We start from the raw sequence: 26,671 nt of genomic DNA, 5'->3' as shown, positions 1-26,671 counted from the left end.
TCTTTTAGAGAAATGCATATGCTGTAACTTGAAAATTTACTAAAATCCCATAAAAATTATTTGAAATCCATGTCTTCTTTCACTATTTAGTGTGATATTGGCAACTATAAGATTAGCATCTTCGCTGTGACACCATGTGCTGATTTCTGCCCAGAAGGCTAATCCTCTGTTGCATGGAAAGCCTTGTATTTTTCTATGGTTTATTCCTGTGACTTCATGACTCTTTTCAAAACCTTTCTGTTTTTAAAGTGTAATCTCACATTTAGATTGATACCTGCTTTTGAAGGAAAACATAGTCTAAGTTCTCCAATTTTCCACAAGTTCCATCACATGTTCTCATCATAGATTATTTATCCCCATTAGTACAATTATAAAATTTTGAACTATTTTTGCTGTAACTGATTAGTAGTGGAGCATTTGTTTTTCTTGTTAATCTGTCCATAACATGCACTCACAATGCTGTGTGGAACTGCCATGGCACCTCATTATAATACTTAGAATAGCCCATGAGGCTACTCTGAAGCTACAGGTAAAGATTGGTGTGTCATTGGATGTATAATTCTAGTCTGAAGACTCCCCAAGAGTATATTCTAGGTTCAGGGAAGCATCCCCTGTGCGAATCACTAGATCCAGAAAACACTTGCTTTGGTTTATTGTCTCCTCTGAATATTCCCCCTCTAGGGGAAAAAACACTAGGTTGTGAAGAGGACAAATTAGGTTCAGATCACATTCATTTGTTCTCACATGGAGTGTGTGCCCCAGCTTCTGTAAGCTTAGTTTCTTTATCTATTAGTTGAGAATAATAGTATCTATTCACTCTAGCCAACTTGAGGGGTGAAAAGTTTTTAAGCAGGCAAGAGCTATAAAGAATAGGATTGTCATTATCATTAATGACAATAATAATACTTGTATTAATTATATTAACTGTTGATGTATCATGGGTGGTCATTATCACACTTTTGTTCATATCTGCTTTCTTCCAAGGATTAAAATTGTGTGGTAAAAATGTAACAATGTGGAAACTAACCTTGACTAACAGGTAAAAATCACCAGATTCACACACTGTTCTGTCCTCTACAATATCATTATGTTCTGGGATTGAGTTTATTCAGAGGAGCTCAAATAGATACATGAAGGCTATGGAGAATAGATGCCACATACATCCTAATAAGAGGTTTTTCCTTAAAAATCATACCAGTGTGAGCTCTACTGATAAGAGCAAGATCATTTATGAATGTTGGTATATTTATTGTTATATCCCCTGGCCTTCTCTCCTGACTTGTAGGTTCAAATGGCTTTCTCCTAGGGTATTTTCTTCCTGCATCTCCAAACATCTGGGTCTGTGGCAGCTCTGGGCTCTGAGTTCTGAGCTCTGAGCTGAGCTGTGCTAGGCTATGCTGAGCTCTTTCTCTCTCTTCTGACTCCATCTTTTAAGCCTCCAGCTAATTAAGTTAAATGCCTCTCATTGAGGGGGTTGGGGGGAGGTGCAGATTCAATCAGCCATAGATGAATTTCACATGCTGATGATTTAAGTCCACAGCAACAGAACAACTGGGTACCATCACTTGGCCAGGTTGACACCTGAGCCTAACTACTACAGTTTCCACTTCGTGACAACTTGGCAACCATACACATCACCTCAAACCATATTAATCTCTAAATAGAAAACAACAGATATATATATATATATATATATTTATATATATAAACAAATTTATATATATATATATATAAATTTGTTTATATATATAAATATATATATATATATATAAATTTGTTTATATATATATAAATATATATATATATATATATATATATATATATATATATATATATATATATTTGTTTTTTACATGGGCAGGCACCTGACAATGCTCAGCGCTCCTATATACCACACATAGAATCTTTCCAGTTGCAAAATATATTCATTTCATTTATCACATAAGCCTTAAACCATTTCAGTGACAATACAAATATAATACCAAGTCAAAAACAGCACAAAATCCATCAAAATCACTTATGGCGTGGTTTGCTGTAAAGCAACATTCTCTTCTGGCTGTGGAGCTGTTAACTTAGAGCAAGTTATCTGCTTCCAGTAGACAAAGAAGTAACAGTCATAGGATAAATGATCCCATTGCCATAGGGAGAAACTGGAAGGAAAATAGGGGTCACAGTACCTAAATAATTCCAAAACCTGCAGGGCAAACTCCAGTAAATTTCAAAGTCTGAGAGCCATTCACCCTCAGGGCTTTAGAAAGTGGCAGTCCCCCCCTTTCCAAGGCCTACACAGCAGCCCTATTCTCTCCAAACACTGGGAAGAGGGTTGCAACATTGGGGAACATTAGGGAAACCACTTTTTTTCTTGTCCACCACCTTCTTCAAGCTTCTGGGTGGCACCTGGATTCTCTGCCATCTCCAGGGCATATACTCCACCCCTTCAGAACAATGGGGTGGCAGCAAGGCTCCCCCCAATCCTCAGGGAATGTGCTCCACCCTCTCTGAGGCCTGAGGCACTAGAACCCTTCCTGAACATCAAGGCAGAAGGCCTGCATTCTGCTTCCACAGCAAACTCACCCTCTCCACATGCACAGTTGCCTAAGCTTTCTTGTCTTCAGACGTTAGTGTCCGTGGTTCTGCCTCTGAGATTATTTTTCCTTCACTCTGTCTCTTTTCTGTCCCTTTTAGTACAGAGTGGTAGTGGCTCCATTTATGCAAATCTCACAAAAAATGTGTGGACTTTGCATGTAGCATACAGGGATCAAAGCCATCAGACAATAGGACTTTCCACAAATTCTTTCCAGATAACTCCAGCTCCAGACCTGGCTTGTTCTGTAATGGCTGACTGGTTCTATGTTTGGTTATATCCTTACATAGGACACTATTCTCTGGGATCTCACTTGCTGGAAGCCTAGAATTTTCCATATCATCATTTCTGATATCTTTGTACCCAAAACTTATCTTTTTCTCGTTACATTTAATAGGCTGCACTTTACATACTCAGTTTGGAAATCTCCCCAGACAAGTAGCCCAGATCATTGCACTCAAATTCTCCATTTCATCCAGCACCAGGATTCAATTTTGTCAAATTACCTGCCACTTGAAAACAAGGGCTGCTTTCCCTGCAATCTTCAATGACACATACCTCATTTCTGTTTAAGGCCTCAACGGAAGTATCTTTAAAGTCCACATTTCCACCAACAGTCTCTTCCAAGTAATCTAGGCTTTCTCTGTCAAGCTTCTCACAATTCTTCCAGAATCCTCTCCTTATCCATTTAACACATTTGGTATCTGCAAATGCAGCAACACCCCACTCCTCAGGTAACAAAATTTGTTTTAGTTTGCTATGGCTGTCAGAATGCAATACACCAGAGGTGGACTGGCTTTTTAAAGGGGATTTATTTAGTTATAAATTTATAATTCTTTGGAGGAAAGGCAGCTAGCTTTCATCTGGGTTTTTCTGTCATTTGGGATGGCACACAGTGACATCCCCTGGCCCTGTCTCCCGGCTTCTAGGTTCAAATGGCTTTCCTCTAGGGTGTTTCCTTTCTGCATCTCCAAATATGTGGGTCTGTGGCAGCTCTGAGCCCTGAACTGCACTGTGCTAGGCTATGCTGAGCTCCTTCTCTCACTTCTGACTCTGAATTTTAAGCCTCCAGCTAGTTAAACTAAGTGTCACTCACTGCAGAAGGTACTCCCCTTAGCCACCCACGAATCATCCATAGATGAAAATTCAGGAACAGAACAACTAGACACCATCACCTGGCCAGGTTGACACCTGAACCTAACTACTACATTTAAACATTTTGTAATTTAGTACAGCAGTTTTTGAAATCATAGGTAATTCAGTTATCCTAGTAAATGGATCTTCTACTTTTCTAAACATTCCTACAGATAACATTGTCTGTAGCTAAAATGTCTGTTGGATAAGGACTTCTAGTGCCCTCTCCTGAGCCTGCTACCCAACATATTACCAGGCTCACATCCAGCATTGTGCATGTACCTATTGTAATTTTTTAAGTTTCTTATAGCCAGAAAAGGTTTTCTCCTGTTCCACTGTATAAGTCCATGTTTGACTTTAATAAAAATCCAGAAAAATGAAGGTAAAATATGAATTATCACATGAATTATGTACTAATATGATTCTTATTCTTAAAAAACAAACTTGAAATTAGAGGGGTTCCTTAACTCAAGGCTTTGTGAATACATAAAAAAAATTGGGTCAATTAATTAAAATTAGCCTATTGAATGGGAATCGTATACTATTCATTATTTAAGCATAATTTTATATACACTATGGGTAATCAGTAAATAGTGGTTGAATTGTATGTCAGATGGAGGAATATTGGATTTAGAACAAGGAGTAATCAATGGCTTACATATGTTCTAACAGAAGAATCACATGGGAAACTAGGTAAGAATCAGATTAGGGAGGGAACTTGAAAGAAATGTAAGTAGTTTTAATTTTATCTTCAGTATAGAGCCATGGATAGCTTTAAAATGAGAAAGTTGACATGTGAAAAGCAGCAATTTAGAAAGTTGGATTTGCTAAATTGCTAGTATGGATTGGAGCAGGGGCAGATAAATTGCTTACAGCTCCCTTTTTAAAGATGATTTTTTTCCCCTCGTATTCCTCTTAAATCAGATAACAACTTTGTTTCCCTTTAACCTTATAAATGATATCCAATTTATTCTTCTTGAATTGTCACTTTTTTGCATTTGCTATAAAAGTATTCCTAAAGTAATTGTTTTACATTTTTTATGCTGCTTTCACACAAACATAACATAAAAGTAATTTTAATGTTATTTTCTTGAATGTCTTCCATCCCCAAGTAGATTATGCCTTTTGTGAATTGTGACCATTCTGTGATATTATATTTGAGAAGAGATGACAATGAAATATTTATTCATTCCCTCATCTACCTTGTCACAGAACTTTAAATTTAAAACACAGGTGCCCCTATCTGAAATGTTTTTCAGAGCATCTTTAGTCTTCTGTGTGGGGAGAAAAGATAAACATTTAGCATGTTCACTTTAATAACTGTTAATTAAAATTATGGCAAAGCATTGAGAATTTCAATTCCTTAGGCCTTTTTTTAGGGGGGGGGGGGGGGGGCGGGGAGGGGCGGGGTGCACGGTCCAGGAATTGAACCTGGGTCTTCTCCATGAAAGGCATGCATGCTACTGCTGAACCACCCATGTACCCCTAGGCTTTTTGTTTAATGAAAATTTATAGAATGGCTACTAAAAGTTTTCCTTCCACCTTTTTGCCCTCCTCCCCTTATTATGTACCCCCAGCCTGCTTTTCTTGAGATGTTTTCCTTAGTATGTGTCGCTTATATACATGTGACCTACTTGTTGAGCATACCAGGGGGCCTTCATGTAGGCAGAGAACGCTGAACTTTCACAGTTTGTTTGGTTCTTCAGAGAATTAGTGTCAAATTAATAATTTTCCTAAGAGAAGCAAGAAACTTCTGGGTCTTGACAAACTGCCAGGAGGCTCAGGCAGTGTCTCCCTGCAGCCTAAAGGCCAGGTGGATTTGGTTGGCCAGTCCTCACAAAATTGAAAGGCCTTCCAGTGAATGGCAGCCGCCACCATGAGTGCTATAGTCCTTGTGAGCACTGAAGCAGAGGAGAACATTTGGAAGGTAAATAAAATACAGGTGAAAATCAGAGCAAAGTAGAAAGGCAATAGCTGAACTAGAGGGAGAGAAGAAAGGTTTCCTGTACTCACATGGATGCATAAGGCTTTATTAATTTACAGAAAAATCTTAATCATTGAGAATATAAGTAGGATGCCTTCCATTTTGAACCTGTTTATTAATCCTTGAGACTATTGTGTCTCAGATAAGTTTAACCGGGTTTGGAAATGATATATTTATATTTTCACTTGTATAAAAATGGGATTGGATGGAATAGGCTTACTAAAAAGAGAAAAAAAAATCATTTAGCTGAATTTCCCATACATTGATATGTGTATGTATTGACTTTGTGAATTATGATAGAGGCACTTGTTGGGAATGTTAAATTTTCATTTATTACTACTGTGTTCCTATTTTCTGAAGTTAATAACTGGATTGTCAATACAGAACAACAGCGGGCAGGCCACAGTGGCTCAGCAGGGAAGAATGCTTGCCTGCCATGCCAGAGGACACAGGTTCGATTCCCGGTGCCTGCCCATGTAAATAAAACAAACAAACAAAAAACAGTAGCAAACACTGAGACCCATGTTCCCTGCCTAATCTTGCAGAATAAAATTCGTTTCTTTCTTACTAATAACTTGTAGCAGTATATAAATATTTTATTGGATAATTAAGGCAGTATGATATTTGGGGGATCAAAATAGTCACCATACTTGTTTATTGCAAATTAATGCTTTAATCTAATGTTTAAACTTGGTTCTTTTTGTTCATGATGATTAAAATCTGACCCTGAATTAATGATGAGATAGTTATACATTTTTTTTTAAACATGGGCAATCTCCAGGAGAGATAGTTATACATTTTTAGAAAGAATTTTTAAGAATTTTTTTTGAAATTTTATAACACTTTGAAATACTCTACTAACAATCTTATTAAACATTTTAAAATTTAAAATACTCTGGAACCTCAGTAGGACTCTGCTTCCCACAAGCTGAATTTGTTTCAGAGATGCTATTCTCAGACTTTAGTAAGGGTGTCTAGCCACGAAAGTAGCAAAAGGTTCCCATCAGAGAACATTTTACTTCTGAGGCAGACCAGTGACATTGATCCTGAGAAGATCAGCATTGTATGGATTTCAGTGTTTCCTTATTCCATTTGAAAACATTTTTTAAACTGCCTACTTACATATCTTTAGCGGGAAAGTGAAAATTGACCTGAAAAAACAATAAAGGATATTAAGCTCTAGGTTGTTAAAAAAAGGGCCATGCATTATGTAAATATGCAAAATCATTTAAATATCTACATTTGATACAATAAATCTTTTGCATTTGTTTCCAGCAGTTGAATTGAGTTCATAGGTTTTTTAAAAAGTATATATGTAATATTTCTGAGAAATACATAGTATGATTACTTGTGACTATATTGAAAGCTTACATTTGTATTATCGTATAAATTAGTTCTAAATTCCATTTTATTGTATTCTGTTGCATGGTTTTCATCAGGCAATTTATCACATAGTGTACGTGAAATTTCTTCATTTATTAAATTTCAGATTATGTATTTCAAGCCAGAGCAAGATTTAAACATTTTTCCATAAGTATAGCTTCAGGTAAACAAGCAATTTTAGTCCTGAAAATAGCTTCTGCTTCTGTCAACATGTTGTTTATTTTTTCACTGAGATAAAAAGTTCAGTTTTCTGATATTTGTACCAAGATAAAGTCAGTAAACAAGATTAATATAGTGTGGAAAAGGTTGTCAGCAGCCCTGGCAAAGGAAATAAGTTGCCTGTATATAGAACATACTGTAAACTGAATAAAAGTGTCAGGTCCACCATGAGATAATGTGATCATGAACCTCTAACAAAGCATGACATAGGCACAGTCGGCTTTTCTCATAGCCACAGTGTAGAAAATGGATTACTGTATTCCAGGGATACCCCCCGGAATAGCATGAAAACTTCATTTTGAAATGAATGCAGGATGTAGTCCTGGAGTTGAGCCACATGTTTACCTGTGGTTCTCCAACCATAAGGTTATTAATGTCATCATCTGTGCACATTTGTTAATATTTACATTTCCTGGAATTTCACAGTATATGCTTGTATCCTTGTTATTCAAGTGGTAACAGGAAGAAGTGAATTTTTGAAAATGTTAAGTTTCCCTTTAGAGGCATTTTACCCATCTCCTCATGCCTTTTTTGATTCTGCACTTTAAATGATACTCTTGTAATTGCAGAGGTTTTTCTTTTTTTGTTTTTTGTTTTATTATGACAAACCATACTTGGAGCCTTTTGTTATAAGTCTGTGCTTTGTCAAAATGTGATGGGAGATTCATTTGTGCATTGTTCTATGTTTATACTCCCTTTCAGACCCATCTGTAATATAGGAATGCTATTACTTTCTAAAAAAAATGGGAATAATTTAAATCATCAGAAAGTACTTGAACTTTTCATTCTTTATCATATTTTTTATTTGATTTAGAAATGAAGGGGTAACAGCTTAATCTTTTCAGTGAAATTGCATCTTGTTCTATGTGAGTACAAAGGTAATTCTTACCTTTGAGAGGAAAGGGACTATTCACTGCTTCCATGGTTTAAATTTTTGTAAGCATTGAAATGTATACGTTATAACATATGCCACATATATTTAAGAATTAACAACAAATGTGTTGCTCCTCTGAAACATTATCTGCTCAACACTAATCTAATTGGGTAAACCTCTGTCCTCATATGATTAAATATGCATGCCAAGTTAGACAGTAATGGAAATAAAGTTCTTAAGAAAGATGTTTATTCTATTATGATGGTACTTTAAAAATAGTCTTAAAAGTCAGGCAGAGGGACTATACGAGACCAAAGTGTGTCTTTGCAGGAATTAAATTATGCTTTTGGTCTAAACTTTTGTCTTAAATTTTGAGAATTAATGTTATATTAGTGTTGTAGTCTGTTATATTCTTTAACAAACTGAATATCCTCAAATGGAAATGTCTATATTGTTTACAGTTTTTTAGAAACTCTTTTTACAAATGTGGCCATGACCTATTTTTTGTTTTTAAATCTCTATTCAGGTGACCACTCCTGGGCCTGTCAATAACAAGAGGGTGGTTCACTTTTCCCCAGACTCTCATCACCATGAGTGAGTATGCACTGTATTTAGATATCTCTGAACTGTTCTACTTATTTTGGGGAGGAAATTGGTAGCTATTGCTAGTAAAGAAAGAGTAGACAATACGTTGATGCAAAGTCTTAGCCAAGATATATTGTGTACTGAAGAACAGTGTATTTAGGATGCTTCCATTTATAGATGTTAGGGGACTAACATGTACTGCAACTAAAATGTATTGCCAGTATGTATACTTATATAGACCAGACCACTGAGTGTGGAAACCAATGTCATCTGGAGGCAGACCCAAGGATTCATGATCACAGGGTAGTGGAGGGGCTGGCAAATGACCACCCAGTGGTCAGGGTCCATAATATTGAGAAACAGCAGCTCTGTAGTAGCAAAAAAACACATAAGCAAGATCCAAGCTGTACTTTGAGTTATGAAAATAACCCTGCTGACAAGCAAGAAGATGACAGTGACAGAAAGATAGCACATACCTAAGAAGAAGAGATTTCGAAGGAAGAAGTACATGGAGTGTGTATGCTCAGGTTAGTGGTGTTTACCTAACAGTGAGAAAGTTCCCCATTGGGTTGGCTAAGTACATCAGTAGGAATAATTTGGCACACATGATTCTGAATTCCCACACATTAGAATATCTTGTGAGCTGAAACTCAGTTATTGTAGTGGGGTTTGGTCATCTTTGGGTTATTTGCTTTGAACATGGAAAGCAAAAGCAGATAATCCTAGAATATTAGTAGCATGGATTTAATACATGAAACTAAATTAGAAAAAAAAAAAGTTAGATGTCGTATGCCAATGGCAGTAGTGTACGAACAATTTAAATGAAACCCATGGCAGAAATTTAAATAAGGTTTCTAAATACAGTCACTCTTTTATCTCATTTGTGATAGAATTTGAAATTCACGTGCTGTTGAATTCGTGTAATAAAACATTTAAGTGTTCGTTACAGTAAGTGACCTGGAGCTCCCCTCTTACTCCCTCCTTCCTCCTCCCCCAACCCTTTCCAAAGTATCAAAATGAAAAGTCATTGTAACTGGTTTTCTCATTACTTTTCTACTTTCTGCTTCTGCCCAGCATTTGGTAATAATATTACAGAGCTCTGGAGGGACTAGAATTTATTTTCATTAACAACAAAAGGAAGAGACTAATTTGCTAGATAATTCCACAAAATTATGCAAGTGACCCTTGACTTCTGTAAATTCTTGAGTGCATTTCTAGGTACTAATTTCTATTTCTAAATACTTATTTATTGGAATAGCTTCAATAAGCAATATATTTTAGCTCATGTATCCTGTGAAGGAGGTTGAACTTGAGAAAAATTAGGAAAACACGGAAAGACAGGGATTAATTATTAAATAAAAATTTCCTGGCAGGATCTTACATTTTAAAACCCACTCCTTAACCAATGTAAAACAAAAATTGTTGTTCATATATAGCATAATGATACTATAAATCTGCCCTTTATTAATTCATTTATTTATTTTTATTATCATGGAAGACCTTCTCTCTTTTTTTCCCCATACAGAAAAAAAAAATGTAAAGCATTTATTATCTCAGAATGATGACTAAAAGATTTGTAAATTTTCTTCCTAATTTTCAGTTCTAATTAAAAAAAAATTCAGGCAAGTACTTTTTGGGTTGTTTTTAAACAAAAGATTGCATTTGTTAAAAATTCTAAATTCTCTGATGGCAAACAGATTCCATACCTCTTTATCATGGCAATAATGTTGACATTCAATAAATTTTTGTTGAGTGAATAAAGATATGAAAGTATGAATTTAAAGTAGGAGAGATTGGATAATGTCAGCTGGAGTGTTGCTTCTCAGATTAGCAGGCATGACCCTCATTGGATTCTCCCCATATCCCTTTCATTCCAGTCTCCCTAGTGGTTCTCAATGATTTAAATAAGAATCTCTGGCATGGAATTCAGATATCAGTATTTTTAGAGCTTCCCAGTTCTTCCCGATGTATATGTCGTTCTGTTCTCTCAACACAAAGAAGAAAAATGTTGGAATTCTTGTACTCCTTCACAATCTACATGCTGCTAGTCCAGTCTCTTCAGTATTTCATTCTGGGCCTTTTTTTTTCCAGTTAGGCACCATTACCTTTCCTAAAGCTCTGTTACCTCTTATATTATCATAGGATCCTAGTAGATCTTTTTGTCTCTGTTCACTCATTCTTTTCAGTGCTTACAATTTCTGGTACTCAAGTTCCATTCTGATCATTTCATTCCCCTGCTTATAACCTCCAGTAACTTCTTATTGCCAATGGAGAAACAAAAGAAAACCTCTTTAGCATATCATTAAACACCCTTCATAACCTGGTTTCTGTTACCTTTCCATTTTGTTATCTGTTGTCTCTCCCTCATAAATCCTATGACCCAGCCATCTGATCTGCCTGTAGTCCCTGAATATAACCTGTACTTCACTGCCCTCTTCACCTTCTGCTTATATCATTCCTGCCCACCTGTATCTGTAAAAATCCTTTTATTTTTTGGTATGGGCAGGCACTGGAAATAGAACCGGGTCTCCAGCCTGGCAGGTGGGAATTATGCCACTGAGCCACTGTCACACCGCCTTGTAAAAATCCTTTTTATCATTCGAGGTATGGTTTAAAAAAACAAAAGGAACATCGGTTTATCAAAATGCAATAACTTAAAGATATCAACAAGGACCAAATTATTTCTAATTTTCTGGATTGTCATCCTTACCTTTTGTTTTTATGTCCTCATATTTATTGCTTCTTGGTCTCAAGATGGCTTCTACAGGTCCACACCTATGGGTAAAAGGCAGGAAGAAAGGGAAAGAACAGTGCTAGCGGGTCAGCTCCTTACCTCTAATCAGGGAAAACTTGTTCTTCAAAACCACATGCCAATCTTCCCCTTATTCTCATTGGCCACAACTTCATCACTTCGCCACCCAGTTACAAGGGAGGTTAGGAAAGCAGATATCTAGCAGTGTTTTATATCAATCACAAATGATTATGAGTCTTACATTAAGAAGAGGATAATGTCAATTGGATGACTACTGAAATATTTGCCATATTCAGCCTATTGACTTCTCAACATTGATGCACTCTCTTCACTCCATACATACATTTTATGTAAAATATATTTCCTGCCTTTCCCAAAGGAGACTACTTCAAATGGAGACCACTTCAATCTCATCCAGTTACTTCATCTAGTTCAGATCTCATCCAGGATCTCTGAGTGACATGAAGTTTTTAATGATATCTGTCTGTGGGTTCTTGTGGTATGGGAGTTATAAATTAAAAGACAAGTGCGTGCATATACATTATAGAATGAAGGAGACGGCAGGCCCCTTCTTTCATTCAGGAAAGACGTGAATGGGGAACTATTAATACTATTCAGTGTACCAAACATATATCATATCCAATTTGATAAGCTGTCCTCTTTTCTCTTTCTTGGAAGACCTTCCCTATCATTTGTCCTTTAAGGTCACACTGGAATGTTCAGTGTGGCGGATTCCCTCCCAGGGTACTGCACAATTTCAGCAGCCCATTTCTTGTTGGTAAAAATCAGAGGATTATTATTTGTCTTAGGAGTTGAACAGGCACAGGCTCTAGATGGTCAGGTTCGTTTTTTGTTTTTCTGTGTGGGTTCTATGCTTCCTTTAGAAATTTAGGAGTCTTCTGTTATGTTTATTTTGCCAATTCCTTGTCAAGTAATGCTGCTGGGTTTGGTGTTTTTCCTATACCCTTGTTTAGCATTTAGATTAAACACTTCTGCCTTGGGGCAATTTGAAACAATAACCCCAGAGGGGAGGGCCCAATCTTGAAGTCTTTGTCAGCAGGCTCATCTTCTTTGTCAGAGAAAACACAGGAAAGGATTTGAGAAAGGTCTAGACTAGAGTCCTAAAGATATTCTCCATATCCCCTTTTAAGTGTAGTTTCCTTACTACTGCCTGCGTCCGCTTTCCATTCTCCAAATGTATTTTTCCCAACTGTAATTCACTAATTATGGGACTTTCATTCAATTTAAATTGTAATTTATAGACTGAAAACACCACTCTTAGCAAGTCTGCATTTTTTCCGTTCCCCTAAGTAAGCCATGTGAAGTGCCTCATAGGTCCTACTCTTCGTTGGGGAAATGCACCGGGCCTTGCATCTTGTCAATTTTATTTTACATAAATAATAAGCTCACAGACACACTGTATAGACACATGCATGCACACACTCAATCCAGTTGAGTTGCCACAGACTAGCACTTGTCTAGAGATTGGCCTCTCTTCTGTTAGCTGCAGAAGAAGACAAATAGTCAGTGTTCAAGGTATGGCCAGAGATAGTTTTAGTTGTTCACTTCAGCTACTTTCTAACTGAAAATTAGTGAGTTCATACTGCCTGTTCCCCTACTTCCATTCAATGTGCTTCCTGTTTTAAAGTCTGATACATAAAACCCACTCTTAATATCAAACTGTGTTTCCCATAGTAGAATTACCAAAGTATTCCTGCCTAAGGATGTCCAACTACTTTCTTTGGTATACCTGGACATGAGTATTTTTAAGGGAGTCACTTTCCAGATCCCTGGCTTCCATATATGTTCTTTCCTGAAATTCACCAATGCTGAAGTTTACTGTTTCTTGCTTTCTACAGTTGACTGTTTTCCATTTTAAGAAAAGAAAAACATCCTTCTAATCCAAAATTTATTTTGGTGTATTGTCCCATAATATAAAATCTTCTTGAGTTCTAAACAGAGAACCATTCCAAATATAGTGCAGGTATTGATATTGAGGGATTGAAACTAATGATGAAGTTGCAAAATATTTGCAAATTAGGTAGCTGGTTTCTAATTCTTTGTTTTCAGCAGCTGGTAGATTATTAACAACATATAATGCTAGCACTTGTATGACTTGGCTTAAATTTCTGAAGTAATTAAAAAAAATTGAGTGACTCAATTCCAGCTCTAACAAAATCCCTTTTATGTCTGTCTACCATCTGTATGCACTACCATCTGAGCACTCAGATATAAAAATAAGAAGTAGGAATACAGTTGATGCTAAAAATAATATACATAGATGGATACATGAAATGCATGAACTTATTAATGATGTATTACTAATAAAATTTTATGTTTAGCATTATCAAAATAGGTTATATGTATATTTGTATAATTTAGTGACACTAATAACTGCATTAGTCTTTGATAACTAATTATGTTCTACCAACAGTTGTTACCAGTACTGAATAACTTATTCACCTCTCAGAAGAACAAGTTTTATAACAAATTTAAGAAAATGTAATACATATTTCGTTGCAAGGGACTTTGCAAAGGACTTTGAAGCATAAAAGTACAATACTTAGGCTAAAATTCTGTAAGGTTGTAAAATAAAAATATGAGTTCAAGGAGAAAAATAGACCTTGTAAAGTTCATCGAGTTCAAAGAAATGCTGGTATTTTTAAATGGGTAATATAAGTATTAAATCATAGTACTATTTAGAGTGTCATAATTGTTTTATTTGAAAATATGTTTGTAATTGATAGGAAAGTAGATTATTTGCAACTATTTAAATTTATGGTGAAGAATTTTATTGTTTACATAAAAATATCTGAGGAGGATGTTTTTGTAACTGTTTCAGGCTATACATGCTCAGAAAAGTATTTAAGACCACTGCTCTAGAGAATGCATTTAGGAAAAAGTAACAGAATATCCTACAAATAATGGTTTAAACAAAAAGCAGTTTAATTTTCAGACATAGCCAGAAATCTGGAAGTAGTCAGTTTCAGGACAAGTGGAGAGGCAATAAAAGTATTTGTTGTAACTTCCTTTATGGAATTTTTGCCCACCAGCAATTCTCTGTACCCCCTATATATTCCCTTTAGTTTTCATTTGTCCTAGATTACAGTATTTATCACATTATTCCATAGAATATAGTTTCTGTGTATGCTTTGGTCCCTTTAACAGATCATGAACTTGCCAAGGTTGGAGACTTTGTCATCTTCCTCACTGAGTCTCCTACAATAGGCAGCATTACACCTCAAACGATAGGTTTATAGGTCAAGATTATCAAGTTCTACTACTGGTTAGTAATGGCAAGTATTATTGAAGGAACTAACAGAATACTTGTTGAATACAATTGATAATTGGTAGAAACTGCAAGTACTGAAGCTAGAAGAGACCTAAATGTTGCTGTATTCCTCAGGGTTTTCTAGGAAAACAGAACCAACAGTAGATATCTGTAAATAGTATGAGATTTTATGAAAGTGTCTCATGCAACTGTGGGGGTGCACGAATCCAAATTCCTGTAGGTCAGCTTGCAAGCTGGCAACTCCAATGAAAATTTCTGATGAATTCTCTAAGAAGTGGCTACCTGACTGAAGTAGAGACGAAAGCTGACTGCTGAAGTCATCACTTCTCCCTTAAAAGACTTCAGCTGACTGGATTAAACCTGTCTCATTGTGGAAGGCACTCCCCACTCCCCCCTTAGTTGACTGTAAATGCAGTCAGCCATAGATGCAGTCATCTCACTGATGATTCAAGTCCACAAAATATCCTCACAGCAAGTCTGGCCAATGCTTGCTTGACCAGACAACTGGATTATAAGAAAACTAAAATTTGGAGAAGTTATGCAACCTAGTATATGCCACATGGCTACTAAATAATAAATCTAGAATTAAAATCAGACTCTAATACTAATCCTAACTTCTTTCAGTTACAACACACAGTTGAACTAAGAATAATATACTTCTGAGACCACATTGTCATATATTTAATTTTTTTTAACTTTTTTATTGTATAATATAACACATATACAAAGCAAAGAAAGTAAAAAGCAATCATTTTCAAAGCACTCTTAAGTAGTTACAGGACAAATCCCAGAGTTTGTCATGGACTACCATATGATCCTCTCAGATTTTCCTTCTGGCTGCTCCAGAATATAGGACACTAGAAGGAGTAAGTATTTTTTTATCATCACAATTGACTTTTTTTTTTTGTGAAAAATAACATATATACAAAAAAAGCAATAAATTTCAAAGCACAGCACCACAATTAGTTGTAGAATATATTTCAGAGTTTGGCATGGGTGACAATTCCACAATTTTAGGTTTTTATTTCTATCTGCTCTAAGATTCTGGAGACTAAAAGAGATACCAATTTAATGATTCAGAAATCATATTTATTTGTTAAATCCTATCTTCTCTGTATAACTCCACTATAAATTGATTTTTCTGTCCCTCTTCTCAGGGGTATTTGGGCTATGGCCATTCTAAATTTTTCATGATGGAAGGGGCTGTCACTAATATGGGGTAGGGAGATGGAATTGTCTGATGCTCTGGAGAGTCTGGGCTAGGTTTTAGGACTTATTTGGACCAGGGACCCATCTGGAGGTTGTAGGTTTCTGGAAAGTTACTCTAGTGCATGGAACCTTTGTCTTATAGGTTGCCCTAGGTATTCTTTATGATTGGCTGGAATAGTTTTGGTTGGAGTTTGGCAAGTTATGGTAGGTAGCAGTGTCTTACTGAAGCTTTCATAAGAACAACGTCCAGAACAACCTCTCGACTCTATTTGAACTCTCTCTGCCACTGATACTTTATTAGTTACACTTCTTTTCCCCCTTTTGGTCAGGATGGAATTGTTGATCCCATGGTGCCAGGACCAGACTCATCCCTGGGACTCATCTCCCATGTCACCAGGGAGACTTTCACCCCTGGATGTCATGTCCCACATAGGTGGGGAGGGCAATGACTTCACTTGCAGACTTGGGCTTAGAGAGACTGAGGCCACATCTGAGCAACAACAGAGGTCCTCCAGAAGTTACTATTAGGCATGCCTATAGGTAGTCTTCACAAGAGTAAGTCTCATGATCAAGGGCATGGTCTATTGATTAGGGTGTCCCTAAAGTTTGACACAGTATCAGGGGATTCCCTGATGATAAAATTTAATAATTCCATATTTTTTTCTCCCATTCCTCAAGGGACTTTGCCAATACTTTTTGATTATCTGCTTAATATATTCTAGGATGTATCCAAGCATTACATTAAGCTACACAGTATTAAAGGCCCTCTTTCTTATTCTGGGCTCTTTGTGTTTCAATTGTTCAAATGAGCCACACAGATAGGTTGAGTTAGATTATGTGCTACAGAAAGTTTAAGTTCCAGACAAAATATGCTTTTCTTCCTTTGGTCTCAGAGAGTATGTATGGTTCTAAAATATAAACATATTGTCATATGTTTTCTTATTCCGTCATTCTCCATGGTCTGAGTCCCGTAAATTCATTTTCTATCCTGCAACAGAATAATTTACCTGCAATTTCTTCCTGTCATTTTACATCACCACCATGTGATAATATTTAATAGCCAAAGAGCACAGAGAATCTTCAGTCCATTGTGGTAACCCAGGTAACAAATGGTCCAGCTGTCAGTGTTATGTGAGCTAGTTGTCATTGACACACACCCTCCTGATATTTGCACAAGAGTATAGGGAAAGGGTCGATTAACTGTGGTTTTGTATAGTACTTATTGTGGTTTACCTCAGAACCTTTAATAAAGAACCTATAATAATGGCTAGAGATAGTCATGAAATTACTAAATATTTAGAAACTCCTAATTAAACAGTAAGCAGCAACTACTATTATGATTTATTTAATGATTCTTCAAAGTCAGTATTTATTGTGCTTTGGAAACTCTCCAGGGACATTCTGAATACAGGAATACTTAATTTCACGTCATAGAATTTCAAGCTTAAAAATAGATTTTAATAAATATGGCAAAAAGTATTTTATAGGCTCTAACACAGTAACATTTAGGAATGTTCAGGTTTGGTGGTCACACTGTTAAAAAAAAGTCTAATATAGGCCAGCCTAGAAATGACTAGGCCAGAAAAGAACTGCTGGGCTGGGGAAAGGAAAAAGATGTTTTTAGAATTAGAAGAACAACACCCATCATGCTGCTCAGTCTTGAAAATCTTACCTTGCCAAAAGTTTTCTATTCAGTATATTGAGATAATTAAAGTAGGGCGGGTCATGGTGGCTCAGTGGCAGAGTTCTCGCCTGCCATGCCAGAGACCCAGGTTCAGTTCCTGGTGTCTGCCCATTCAAAAATAAATAAATAAATAAATAATGAAGACAGGTCAATACAAATTTGGAGGGTTTCTATAAAAATAATATTTCATAATAATTTCAATTATAAAAGAAGTTACTTATGGATATTTCCTGAACAGCCAGCCAGGTTTGCTGTGTACAATGCAATATATGGAATCTTAGTTTTAAAGCTAAGCTAACACAAGTTCTGGACATAAATTGAGAAGTCTTACAGAGTGTCATAATTATGAAAATGTGACTATTATCATAAGATAATAACTAACATTGTGCTAATTGTTTTATATACCATCTAGTAATTCTTTTCTTGGGAAACAGTCCATCCATCAATATTTAGTCCATTTTTTTTAACAGGAAATTTAGACCAGGTAAATGAAATATTTATTAAATAACTATAAAGCTACATGAAAAGTGACCATTTACCTCAACTTATTCCAACTACAGCAGAGAAATTAGTATCTATTTCCTGAATAAAAATAACATTTTAAGCTTTGAAATTCACATTTTATCTGTTGATTTTCTGAAAATATAAATATTAAAATGTTGCAAATAAGATTAATAATGAGTACCTCTAAAAAAAAAAAGCTTAAGATGTAAAATGGGCTTACTTTTTATTAATTCTAGCTCCCTTTATAGACTGAGCCTGAATGATCCCAGAATCTTTTCCTTTTTCTCTGACATTTTTCCAATTACTATGCAATACTTGATATTTTAATTGCTAGTATATATTGCTGTATTTCATTTTTAAATATCAATATATACCTGAGGACTTGTATATAAATTGAAACATTTTTAATGCATATGGGTAAATCATTATAATCCAATTATGAATTCCTTTTTAAAGCAAATATTCATCCTTTAATTTATCTTCTGTTTAAATAGTGAGTTTGCTTAAAGTAAGATTTGCCTGTATTAGAGGTTATTTTCATTGGGTATAGTTTTACACTTTGAAATTTAGCATCTGTTGCATATAGTGGAGTTTTCATTAAAGTGTCTTTGACTCTAGATTGAGATAAAAAAAATACTAGATCAATTCTCCCTTTGATTTACTATGATTCCCTTGGATAAGTCATTTAACTTATATATGTGATAATTTTTAGTTTTAGAATGAGAATAAGGATAATAACAGTCTTTTCTCACCCTTATTTTTTATAAATTACTTATGTAAAATACAGAACCTTTTTAAAACTAGGAATAAAAAACATTGAAGAATAAAAATGAAGATGATGATAATGATGCCTTATATTTTATTTTCTAAATGTGTTCACATGCACCATACTCTTTAATATTCTTACTGCTTCTATTAAGTAGTCAAGCAGATATTATACCCCAATTTTAGAGCTTATGTGACAGATTTACTCTACTGAGTCAAAAGTCTGTTACAGAAAAATAAATGTTTTAAGTGTCTATTATGTGTTGGGTAACATGCTAAAAACCTTTGGGGGACTCCTATAAATAGCATAATGAGCATTAGTTTCTCTACTGACATTTTGGAACAAAAAGTAGTTAGTTGCCTTAATTTCCTAGGATTGTCATAACAAACTATCACAAAGTTTGTGGCTTAAATTCAACAGAAATTTATTGTCTCACAATCTATCTGTAACAGATAGATAGTTCTTCTCTAAAAAACAGCTAGAGACAGGCAGAAACTGTCTGAAACAATGGTTCTGGGACTCCAAAAGCCAGGGGAGCATTGTATAGCATCCAGGAAAGAGTGGGATGGGGAGATTGAGAAGCTGCAGCAAATAAACTGTTAGTGAATCTGGCAGTTGCCGGTGCCTATCCCCTACCCTCCAGACAATCAGCCTCGGGTGTTATCTGTGGCTCACTACTACAAGACAGAGAGAGGCTTGAAAGTATTACTCCCCAGGAACACTGGCATCATGGCTGAGAACCAAGCATGGCTTCTTACCAGCGAGTCTGGAATACTGAGTCCTGTCTCTGAATAGCAGTTCTAGCCTGTCCAATAGGATTCCCTGTGGACATTATTTCAACACCACCCCTGCCAAGGGTAGAGCCTGTGGAGGTAGAAAAAACACATTCTCTCCTTAAGTCTGAAGGGAATAGCTTAGTGAAGATCACCGTCTGCTGGGCAGGCCAGGAAAGTGCATCTTCAGGAGGTCAACAAAATAAGGCTTTTTGGCATCTTTCCTGACACTCGATCAGGGGCCCTTTAGGAACTGATCAGCATTTGCTTTGTGGACCCCTAGCCATATTTTTTATCAGTTAAACAGGGAATTATAAAGATTTAGAATAAGTTGAACCAGGTGTCAGAGACTTAACACAAAGCCAGTCAACCATAAAACCCTAGGCAAGAGAAACTGACCATCAGAGTAAATTAATCAGGAAAATCGGATGCATAGACAGCAGCAAAGAATTACAAGCCATACTAAGAAACAGGAAAGTATGGTCCAGTTAAAGGAACAAATTAAAAATTTGCAGGAGACACAGAATATGGAACAGCCAATCAAAGTGTTCAAACAGATCTCCTAAATCAATTAAAAGGGATGAAGGAAAATATGGCTAAAGAGATCAAGATTTTAAGAAGATCATAAAACAGAATTTGGAAACATGCAAAGTAAAATAACAGAAGCTGTGGGAATGAAGGGCACAAGAGATGAAAAATACACTAGCTGTATACAGTAGCAGATTTGAACAGTCAGAAGAAAGGATCAGTGAATGAGAAGATAGGATATCTGAAATTGGACAGACAGAAAAATAGATGGAGAAAGTAATGGAAAACATTGAGCAGGCTCTCAGGAAATTGAAGGACAGTACAAAATGCACAAACATACACATCATGTGTATCCCAGAAGGAGAAGAGAAAGGAAAGGGGGCAGGAAGAATATTTGAGGAAATAATGGACCAGTAAGAATAACTAAAAATGGTAAAAAGATAAACAGAAATATGACATGGGATGTAAAATCAAAGTACAAAATTGTTGAAATACTGCCTTTATAATAATAACATTGAATGTTAATGGATTAATCTTCTGATCAAAAGACATGAATTGGAAGAATGAATAAAAAATATCATCCATCTATATGCTGTCCACAAGACACTCATCTTAAACCCAAGAACATTAAATACCTACATTAAAAAAAGAAGAAAGAGCTTAAATATCTACATTAGAAAAAGAAGAAAGAGCTAAATTCAAAGATGTAATTGTGCATCTGGAAGAACTAGAAAAAGAACAGCCATCTATTCCCAATGCAAGCCAAAGGAAAGAAATAAGGACAAGAGTAGGAATAAATGAAATAGAGATTTAAAAAAAAAAAAAGTAGAGAGAACAAACAGAATAAAGATAGTTCTTTGAGAAGATCAGTGTGCCAGTCTGCAACTAATATGTACCCCAGAAAAGCCATGTTTTAATCCTGATCATATCTTGTGGGGGCAGCTGTTTCTTTTAATCCTGATTCAATATTGCAGGTGGAAACATTTGATTAGATTATCTCCACAGACGCCATTTTGATTAGATGGAGATTTGACTCCACCCATTCAGGTGGCTCTTGATTAGTTTACTGGAGTCCTTTAAAAGAGGAAACATTTTGGAGAGCTCTCAGAACAGATACAAGATGTCTGGAGATGCTTGGAGCCCAGCCTTTGCATGAGATGTTAAGCAAGCCAGAACCTGGTTGGAAGCAAGGGAACCCAAGAGATGAAAGCCAGTCCCAGAGAAGCAAAGCAGGAACAGAGGCTACAGGCAATGGAGCCCAGGAGCAAGGGACCAGAAGATGCCAGCCACGTGCCTTCCCCACTGACAAAAGTGTTCCGATGGCATCACCCTTTCTTGAGGCAAGGTAACCTCTTGTTGGTGCCTTAATTTGGTTATTTTCTGACTCTAGAACTGTAAACTTGTAACTTATTAAATTCCCTTTTTAAAAGCCATTCCGTTTCTCATATATTTCATTCTGGTGGTATATTGCACCCTTTGCTACACTGACAAAGAAAAAAGATAGAAGATGCAAATAAATAAAACCAGAAATGAGAAAGACTTCACTAGTGACCCCACAGAAATATAAAGGTTCATAAGAGAATTCAGTGAACAACTGTATGCCCACAAATTAGAAAATTTAGATAAAATGGACAAATTCTTACAAGCACACATAAACAACCTACCCTAACTCTGCAAGAAATAGAAGGCCTCCACAAACTAATTACAAATAGAGAGATCGAATCAGTCACCAAAAACCTGTCAACAAAGAACATCAAGTACCAAATGGCTTCAGAGATGAATTCTACCTATCATTCCAAGAAAATTAATACTTATCCTGCTCAAACTCTTCCAAAAATAATTGAAGATGAGAGAATACTACCTGACTTGTTCTGTGAAGTGTACTAACAAAGACAGATGAAGATACTACAAGTAAAGAAAATTACAGACCAATGTCTCTAATGAATGTAGATGGAAAAATCCTCCACAATATGCTTACAAATTGAATCCAACAACACATCAAAAGAAAAATACACCATGAACAAGTGGGTTTTATCCCAGGTTTGCAAGGGTGGTTCATCACAAGAAAATAAAGTAATATAATATGCCACAGTAACAAATTGAAGGGGAAAAATAACATGATTGTCTCAGTTGATGCAGAAAAGGCATTTGACAAATCCAGCATCCTTTCTTGATAAAAATACTTCGAAAGATAGGAATAAAAGAAAGCTCCCTCAACATCATTAAGGGTATATGTGAATACCCCCAGCTATTATTTTACTTAACGGTGAAAGATTGAAAGCTTTCCTTTTAAGATTTGGAAGAAGAGAAGGATGCCCTCTGTCACCACTGTTATTCAACATTGTTCTGGAAGTTAGAGCAGTTAGGCAAGAAAAAGAAATAAAAGGCATCCAAATTGGAAAAGAAGAAGTAAAACTTTCACTATTTGCAGATGACATGATCCTATATGTAGAAAGTCCTTAAAATAAATCTCCAAATAAGCTATTAGAGCTAATAAACAAGTTCAGCAAAGTGGTGGGATACAAGATCAACATGCAAAAATCAGTAGTAATGAGCAATCTCAGGAGGAAATCAGTGGAAAAAAGTACATTTACAGTAGCAACTAAAAGAATCAAATATCTAGGAATAAATTTAACCGAGGAGATAAAGGATCTGTATACAGAAAACTACAAAACATTGCTTAAAGGAATAAAAAAGACCTAAATAAATAGAAGGATACTCCATATTGATGGGTTAGAAGACTAAATATCACTAAGATACTGATTCTACCCAAATTGATTTCCAGATTCAGTGCAGTTACAATAAAAATTTTAACAGCCTATTTTGCAGAAATGGAAAAAACAATTACCAAATTAATTTGGAAGGGTAAAGGGCCCTTAATAGCCAAAAATATCTTGAAAAATAAGAATGAAGTTAGAGGACTCACACTTTCAGACTTTAAAGCATACTACAAAGCTACAGTGGTCAAAACAGCATGGTACAGACATAAAGATAGATATGTTGATCAAAAGAATTGAATTGAGAGTACAAAAATAGATCTGCACATTTATGGCCAATTGATATTTGAGAAGGCTGCCAAATCCACCCAACTGGAACAGTACAGTCTCTTCAACAAATGGTGCTGGGAGAACAGGATATCTATATACAAAAGAATGAAAGAGGGCCCTAACTCACACGTTATACAAAATTTAACTCGAAATGGATTAAAGACCTAAATACAAGAACTAGGACCATAAAACTCCTAGAAGAAAACACAGGGAAGCTTCTTCAAGAACTTGTGGTAGACAGTCATCTCTTAGACTTTGCACCTGAAGCACAAGCGATAAAAGAAAAATAAATGTTACCTTCTCAAAATTAAAAATGTCTCTGCTTCAAAGGACTTCGTCAAGAAGGTGAACAGGCACCCGATGCAATGAGAGAAAATATTTGGAAACCACATATCCAATAAGGGTTGAGATCCAGAATATACAGAGAAATCCTACATTTCAAAATAAAAATACAAATCCGATTTTGAATGGGCAAAAGACTTGAATAGACATTCTCCAAAAAGGGAATAAAAATGATCAAAAACATGGAAAGCTGCTCAACATCACTAGCTTTTAGGGAAATGTAAATCAAAATCACAATGGGATAGCATTTTGCACCTACTAGAATGGACACTATTTTAAAAAAAAAACAAAAAACTACAAGTGTTTGGCGAGGATGTGAAGAAAGAGGAATACTCATTCACTGCTGCTGGGACTGTAAAATGGTGCAGCTACTGTAGAAAACTGTCGGCAGTTCCTCAGGAAGCTAGGTATAGAAATGCTGTGTGATCTAGCCATTCTGCTACTTGTATTTACCCAGAACTGAAAACAGGGACACTATCAGACATTTGCTATAGACTGGGAGAAAATAATTAGACCACTCACTGGACAAAGGCAGAGTTCATAAGGCTGAAATCATGGCATCAGCTGGCTGTGTTCTTATCTGGAAGCTTAACTAAGAGAGAAGCCACTTCCAAGCTTATTCAGGTTGTTGGCAGAATTTAATTCCTTATGGTGGTAGCACTGAGGTTCTCATTTTCTTGCTGGCTTTCAACCAGTGGTCACTCTAAGTTCCTAGAGCCATTCTTAAACATGGCTGTTAAAACATGGCTCCCTCCAAGCTAACACTGGAGAATCTCCCCTCCCATATCAAATTCCTCTCATGCTTTGCATCTCTTGTGCCAGGAAGAGTTCCATACCTTCAAGAGCTCACCTGATTAGACCAGGCCCACCAAGGATAATCTTTTGTTAAAGTTAGTTGTGCCATATAACATAACCTAATCACAATAGTAACTATCCCATCATATTCGCAGTTCCCACCTACACTCAGAGGGGAAGTTATACAAGGGTAGGTATCATCGAGTGTCATCTAGGAATTCTGGCTACTATATAGCTCTAGAAACTCATAACCTTGGATCAGTCTATCCAGCTATACATATTCACTGTCTCTCTGCTAAACACTACTGAATGAAACCTCAAAATTATATGCTCTCCACTATAAATTTATAATCTTAAACTTCAATGATTCTTTACCAATCCTTTAGTTTGGCCTTGCCTCACAACACATTCTGTTTCCCAGGAAGCTATTTCATACCTTAAGTCACTGAGCTCTTGTTTCCACCTGTTGCACTTAGAAGATTGCCTCCTCTTCCACTTTCCAAAGTGAGACTATCAGTCCACAAATTTGGATGGAATTATCCAAATGTACCTTCCGTCTGGAAAGCAGTTTAGTAGTTTCTTATGAAATTAAACATGCAACTCCTACACAACCCAGCACTAGTACACTTAAGTGTTTATCCCACACAAATGAAAATTTACACTCACCTTAAAACCTTTGCACAAATGTTCATAGCAGTTCTACTCATAGTAGTCTAGAACTGAAACCATCCCAGATGTCCTTCAGTGATCAATGATTAAACAGATGTGGCACATCATACAATGGAATACTACTCAGAATAAAAAGAAATGTGTTATTGATAGATGCAATGACTTGGATGAATCTCCAGAGAAGTAGGCTATATGTAAAAAAGCCAATCCCAAATGGTTAGATACTGTATGATTCCATTTGTATAACATTCTTGAAATGACAAAATTATAGAAATGGAGAACAGATTAGTGGTTGTTTAGGGTTAAGTACAGGAGGGAAGTAGATGTGGTTATAAAAGGGCATCCCAAGAGATAGTTGTGATAATGAAATTGTTCTGTATCAGGATTGTATCAATGTAGATATCCTAGTGGTGATAACACACTACAGTTTTGCAAAATATTACCATTTCAGGAGACTGGCTAAAAGCATCTCTATGTCATTTCTTACAGCTGTATGTAGATCAACAATTACCTCAAAATAATAAGTTTAATTTAATAAAAAGATTATAAGCTCATCTTGCAAGTTGAACAATAAAACCAGATTTTTGGAAAGCAAAAACAAGAAAACTAGTAGATAAATCCAGAATGACCAATATTTAAGCCATTCCAGAAAGAGAGTAGGGAAAAAAGAAAACATGGAAGGAAATTATCAAATGCAACTAAGTTCCCAGGACAGATGCAGAAAACAGCAACCCAGACGAGACCAGGTAGACAGAGGACAATGGGAGAGTCATCATGGGGACTCAAGGATTGAGGTAGGGTTAAGGAATGGATAGATTACGGAGGTATTTTTTTAAATTTTGAAGCCAACAGTGATAAGGATTGACAGATATAATAAAGAAGGCTGGTGGGTACGTAGAAAAATCAGCAAAAGAAGAAAAACCAGGCAACTCTCAACTATAGGAGAAACAAAAACAAAAACTCAGTTGCAGACAGTATTATATAATCATAATAATGTCTGTATTCACAATTGATTAATCAAAAATGGTGTTAAAACTGGAAATAGGGGTGTTAGGAGTATTAAAAGAGCCGACTTTACAAAAATAGGAAGTCACTCCTTAATGTTTACTATCAATTAATCATGAAATATCAATATAACCATATTCTTTAGAATTTTGTTATTAAATACCAAAAGAAAAGGTTGAAAGAACTGATGGTTGTTTCTCTGGAAAAAGCTTAGGAGTCAGCACAAATGGGGTAAGACAATCCTTTTTTTAAATCTTTTGGGCTTGTGTTATTTTTTTTGATTATGTATGCATTTGATTGACAAAATATTTTCTCTAAAGAAAAACGCACAGTCCATAACAGAGGGGAAGTACTTTAGCCAAGTTGTCAAGGGAACGGCAGTGAATAATTTGCTTTTATTTGACAATTTATCCAGACATCATTTACTAATACCAATAAGTGTCCATTCCCACATCAGTGGTGGAATCTGATGTGCCAAGGAACATTGCTGTCCATAAGCTTGAGAAATGTTCCAGTAAGAGCATAGTCAAATTCTATTTATG

The 26,671-nt window shown here is 35.9% G+C and overlaps 1 protein-coding gene and 1 long non-coding RNA gene across 5 annotated transcripts in view; one reads left to right on the top strand and one right to left on the bottom strand.

Moving 5' to 3' along the window:
- Positions 1–26,671, top strand: part of GPATCH2 (G-patch domain containing 2) — a 185,659-nt gene that overhangs the window by 103,091 nt on the left and 55,897 nt on the right. For all 4 annotated transcript variants that reach the window (XM_077157841.1, XM_077157842.1, XM_077157843.1 and 1 more), the window contains exon 6: positions 8,705–8,772. In XM_077157841.1, coding sequence (XP_077013956.1) covers positions 8,705–8,772 — 68 coding nt within the window. The remainder of the gene's footprint in view (positions 1–8,704; positions 8,773–26,671) is intronic.
- LOC143681092 (uncharacterized) lies at positions 6,335–24,941 on the bottom strand. Its single transcript, XR_013174353.1, has 3 exons — positions 24,892–24,941; positions 11,474–11,538; positions 6,335–6,853 (listed from the first exon to the last, which is right to left on the bottom strand). It is a non-coding gene; the product is annotated as an uncharacterized LOC143681092 (long non-coding RNA).

This window comes from Tamandua tetradactyla, chromosome 4 (genome assembly GCF_023851605.1).
Source record: "Tamandua tetradactyla isolate mTamTet1 chromosome 4, mTamTet1.pri, whole genome shotgun sequence".
Taxonomy (NCBI): domain Eukaryota; kingdom Metazoa; phylum Chordata; class Mammalia; order Pilosa; family Myrmecophagidae; genus Tamandua; species Tamandua tetradactyla.
This window is presented reverse-complemented; position numbering and strand designations above follow the sequence as displayed.